The sequence below is a fragment of the Cyprinodon variegatus genome, unplaced genomic scaffold (assembly GCF_000732505.1).
Source record: "Cyprinodon variegatus isolate N-32 unplaced genomic scaffold, C_variegatus-1.0 Scaffold691, whole genome shotgun sequence".
NCBI lineage: Eukaryota > Metazoa > Chordata > Actinopteri > Cyprinodontiformes > Cyprinodontidae > Cyprinodon > Cyprinodon variegatus.
Genome location: NW_015151144.1, coordinates 362,747 through 368,093, shown reverse-complemented (window position 1 = coordinate 368,093; position 5,347 = coordinate 362,747). Strand labels below are relative to the sequence as shown.

General features: G+C 40.2%; 1 protein-coding gene across 1 annotated transcript; it reads left to right on the top strand.

Annotated features, from left to right (window-relative positions):
• The first annotated feature begins 2,177 nt into the window (after positions 1–2,177).
• Positions 2,178–3,377, top strand: olig1 (oligodendrocyte transcription factor 1). Its single transcript, XM_015394530.1, has one exon. It carries the CDS (start codon positions 2,439–2,441, stop codon positions 3,204–3,206), a length of 768 nt encoding a protein of 255 aa, XP_015250016.1. The 5' UTR covers positions 2,178–2,438; the 3' UTR covers positions 3,207–3,377.
• Positions 3,378–5,347: the final 1,970 nt, after the last annotated feature.

Below are 5,347 nucleotides of genomic sequence, written 5' to 3'. Positions count from 1 at the left end.
ACGCACACATTCACACATTCATCCTGGCTGCCCGCACTCTGTTCTCCTGCAGGTGCGAGGGCCATCCGCCTGGCCCTTTTCATGCAGCCCTCTCTTTCCTGTCCGTCTGCAGCCGCCCATTCAGCTTCAATCACAGCACCAGCCGGACGCCACCGGCCCACTGGTGGGGAAGGGAAGCGCTTCCACGCACGCCTTAGACGACAAGGGAGGAACAGCTGGGGGGGAGGGGGGTGGTGGGATTGGAAGGGTCTTCCTCCTCTGCATCTCCGTCTGCTTTCATCGTAAACAACTTGCCTTCTGTTTGTGTCGGTGCTGTCCCTCTGCTCTTCCCCCAACCTTCCTTTTCTCCCTCTCAGATGAGCTTTACATGAAACTGGGGTGGATACAGGGTAAGGAGAGGACGGCTCGCTGTGAAACGGGGTGATCCTGAGGTCTTTTTGTGGCTAATGAATGGCACGTTTGAGGTTTTCATGCTTGGTCTGTGCCCTAAGCCAGCTTCACCTGTGTTTGGAGTCAATTGGGCTGTTGTCTGGCTGTCTGGATCAGTGCCCAGCTCTCTGCTGGCCAATTTGGTTAGCAAGGCCGCTCAGAACTGAACAACAATAACACCCACCTCTAAACCGTCAATTAACTTCCCCCACACAATGATGGATCCATTCACTGTTTGCCAAAACTGTTCTCCGACACAATTAATACCTTGGCTACTAGCGCTTATAACTGCTCTCCGTCACTTAACACAGTGCTGATGGATTTAATAGCTTCCAACTTGTTAACCGGTTTTAGTGGTAAATTCCATTAAGCCCATAATGTTGTTTGTCTTTTATTCATTAGTGCCTCCAAGCTTTTAATTAAGACTAAATCCCATTTCCCGGTGTTTGCTTCATCTTCTGATTTGGAGCGTTGGCTTAGCCCTTAATTTGAAGTTGTGGCAGTGATTAAAATATTGCTCAATGAAAAGGAAAAAAATATTTATAAAAATAAAGTTCTAGTTTAATATGTAAGTAGTTATTGAGATCAGAACTGATGGTGTTTTAGTTTTTTTTTTTATTTAAGCTTTTATAGAACAGTTTTACGAGAAAACCTGTATAAACTTACATATAAACTTAGATTGGTGACGTTCCCCTCCCAGCAGGTAAACTAACCTTAAACTTAGAGCCAACGCAAAAACTAAAAGATGTTGAGTAACCTATTTCCATCTAGAAGGGGATCCTGCCTAACATGGAGAAGAAATACACTGGAAAAAATCAAAATCTAGATAAGTAATCTTCTTAAAATAAGTGCATTTGTTCTTGAATTGAGGAGATAAAAGAGACATTTTGCCAAAGGAACAAGATAATTTAGGTTTACAATAAGAAAACACAATTTTATTGCCTTATTTCAATTGCATTTTACCTAATTATCTTATTTTAAGAGTAAAAATACTCATTCCATTGGCAAATTATAGAATTTACCTATTCAAATTAAGGGTAAATACACTTAATTTAAGAAGTTTTTACTTATTTCTAGCTAATATTTCCAGTGTAGAAAAAGAAAATGTTTCTAGATGTTCAGAGGCAGAGGTATTCACCATCAGCTATCAGTGCAACAGCATGTTCAAAGAATTATATCTTTTTACCTGTAAAAATCTTTGTAAAACTATTTTTAGTTTACAATCGCAGCTGAGATTTTGTTAGCCGATGACATAAAATTCCCTTAAAATACAGTAACATTGGCTGTAATGTGACACGTTCAAAAGGTTTAAGAATTATGAATGATTTTGCAAGGCACTGCATATCAGAAGGACACATTAGAAATAAAGAAAATAGATTTTTTAAATTATTAGATGTTTATTATTGATGACCTTTTTAATATAAATAAATTATTATTTCTGAGAAAAACTGCTATTTTCCAAAAGCCTCACATTAACCTGCACAAATCATGTGAAATAATAATGCTCTTCTGCTGCATTGCAGGTGGGAAATGTTGATCTGTTTAATGATTCATTGTTTTTTTCCTTCATAGTTAGAAACTTCTATTAGGTGTCCTCCACCGTTTCAACATTTCTATTAAATCTCCATCTTTATCACAAATGTATCAATGCAACATGATGGGTGAGTAAGTATAAGGGAGGAGTTGAGCTGAGGTGGAGCTATGTAAGAGGAGCATTTAGCTCACGGCTCCAGCTCTTTGAGCTGGGATTCTTGCCTCTCACAGCTGTGAAGATGAGATAACCGAGCTACTACTTCAAGAAGCTTCCTTTGCAGCCAAGAGTCAAACTGTACTTGTGCTGCATGGCAGCTGTCAACTTCCTCATCTTCATAGAAGAGAGTGAGAAGAGGATGATGAGCTGAATTTACAGTCGGACGCTTTTTTTTTTTTTTTTTTTTTTGCACATCTGTTTTTTTGTTAAACTTTTAGAGTCAGAGTAGAGTGTGACTCTGCCAACTCCTGAGCAGGGGATGAACATGCTGTCAAACACAGCTGCCCAGGGGCAGTCTTTACCTCTCTGTGGCCACGGGTCTGTGCATGATCTACCCCACTGCCCTCCAGGGTTTGCTTTAAACTCCCGCCTGAATGCTGCACCGCTCCTCAGCCTGCAGAATGGCCCAAGAGCAGCCAAACCCCAGAAGGAGCTAAGTCCAGAGGAGCAGCAGGAGTTGAGGAGGAAGATCAACAGCAGAGAGAGGAAGAGGATGCAGGACTTGAACATCGCAATGGATGCCCTGAGGGAAGTCATGGTGCCTTATGCTTCCTCTTCCTCCTCTCCCTCTCAGTCACATGCGCCGGGGGCTCCTCCAGGCCGGAGGCTCTCCAAAATCTCCACCCTGGTTCTGGCCAGGAACTACATCCTCCTTCTAGGTTCATCTTTGCAGGAGATGCGGCGGCTGCTGGGGGAGGTAAGCATCGGGATGGGGGTGAGCACTGGGCCGGTCCCCCGGCTGCTGTTTGCTGGGGGGTGGCCCCTAATCACCGGTCCCGGACAGCTCCTACTGACTCATGAACCCCTCCTATCAGCCGCCTCTTCTTCTTCCTCTTCTTCTTCTGCCGGGTCACCATCCTCCACAACAGCTAAATGTGCTCCGGTTCCTTCGGGCCCCATGGAGGCCTCGCTGGCCCCAGTGCAGTGGAGCTCTGTGGGGGCTCCAGGTGTTGCTCCCTGTCCCTGTGGAGTCTGTAGACTGCCCAGATTCAACCACACCAAACCTGCACCCAGGTTCCCAAAGTGAAGACCCAAACCGAAGAGGTTGATGAAGAATGGAGCTTTGTGCACAGATACAAGATTTTATAGGAATTAGTATTTTTCTAACATTTTAACTTCTTCATAAAATGTTGCTACACAACCTATGATTATATGCTAATTTCATCTAAGCATCTGTATTTAGTCAAACATTTTTGGTTCAGGGTGTTTTTTTTTAGTTCATCACAGGCGAGCTGGAGCCTCATTGGAAAATATCGGATTCCTTGTTAAAAATGTGTTTCAGATTCATATGTTTAAAACGCTTGACTGCAGTTGACTGCAGTTTATTTTTGAGATGCCAACAGCTGACTGACGATGAAATGATAATGCAAATAGAAATTCTTCATCTGAATTTGGATGGAATCAAAGGCTGTTGTCTGGTACTAGTTTTGGATGCAGCTTTGGATGAACCTGTTTCTACCTGTTGATCATTAAACAAAACCTTTCTGCAAAGATTTCTGCATTTTAGTTTTTGTCTATGCATTTTTAAAAGCAGCATATTTAGAATAAAGATTCACAAAAATTACTGTTTTTCTTTGCTTGTTTGTTTTGGTGTTCAGAATACCTGACTTAATCTAAATAAAAATCTGAGCTATGCTAAAGAAACAATGCATGAGTTTCATTTGATAAGTTAATCTAATTTAGTGACTCAGCTCAAAAAACCTAACTCATATATCAATCTGCTGCTCACACTTTGAATTTCCAAGAAATTTACACAAGACCATCAAAATACTATCAAATTACAGTCTTTTGAGCCTGTGATGGACTCAGAGTATTTATAGCCTGCAGCATTTTAGGCACAGATTTTATTCCATTTTCTATGTCCTTATTCTGACAATAACTCTAAACCAAAGCATTACCAGTGCAGGCATAATCTTAACCATAATCTAAGCCCAATTAAGACTTTAGTGTTAAGCCTTAACCTTAGTAAAAAAAAAGATGTGAGGATCATTAAAAGTCCTCAAATCAATACATATATTCCATGATTTGATGGTAAAACTGATCAAATGTTCCTCACTCTGATGTCGCACTCAAACCACTACCTCCTGGTTCAATAAATGCACTACTACACATTTGCACTAAAACTAACATAGTGTGTATTCACAACATATCTTTACAATATCTGACAAGGACAAATTGGACATTAAAGCTGCTTCTTCTTCTCCTTGTTCTTCATGTATTGGAAAAGTACATTTATTTTAGTAAGTAAATTAAAGTAAAGCTAATTAAAACTGAAATGTGGGCTTAAAAAGAATAGAATAAATACCTGTTATTTTTTTTAAAGATGCGTTTAACTTACATCAAACATTATTGGAGCAAACAAAAATTCAGTGGATATCACAATAATTTAAATGTTCAGTGAGTTTTAGACATATTCATCAAAATGCTTAGAAATGAACACCTAAAACATTTCACTCTATGCCTAGTGAATCTATATGACATGCAATTTTAGCTTCTTATTATTTAAATCAGTGAAAACAGTTAACATTTTAATGGTGTGGTGATGAATTGGTATTTATACAACTGTATGGTTAAAACAACCCAACATTTGTTCCAACACAATAAACAAAGCATTTAGGTTAAAGAGATACACAAACAGTTTTTTTTTTTTTTTATTGTTATGACATTAAAATCGCAATTGTAAAATATTTTATTACAGTTTGAATATTTTTCTTAGTAGATTCGGGAATAAAAACCTTTCACTGGCAAACATCTGTTATTGCTATTTCCTTAGGTTTTTAACTGCCACAGCTTAACTATGTCCGACATACAGCAGATGCTTACAAGATGCTGAGTTGTAAAGCTTTCCCCTTCATATCACCTGAAAACAGTGAAACAGTCCTCATCTTTACCCCCTTTCATTTCTCTTGCAAGCAAAAGATCAAAACCCGCCTGTGTAATTACCGCAGGGCTGAAAGAAGGCCTTTTGATTATTAGCCCCCTCTCACTCCTCCAACCTGAGGTTCTTGATGTGTCTAAGTGTTGAGGAGCCAGGACGGGTGATTCGGTGCTACTTATTGCACTCTTTCTACAATATGTTCAAACGCCCAGAAAATGTGTTGCACTGAATGGAGGGGACCCCTCCTGCAAACTCGCCACCCCAAGCAACCGGCCTTCCCCCAAGGAGGG

Bases quoted from the DNA above. Each gene is read 5' to 3' on its own strand.
- olig1 (XM_015394530.1), top strand. From the start codon at position 2,439: ATGAACATGCTGTCAAACACAGCTGCCCAGGGGCAGTCTTTACCTCTC.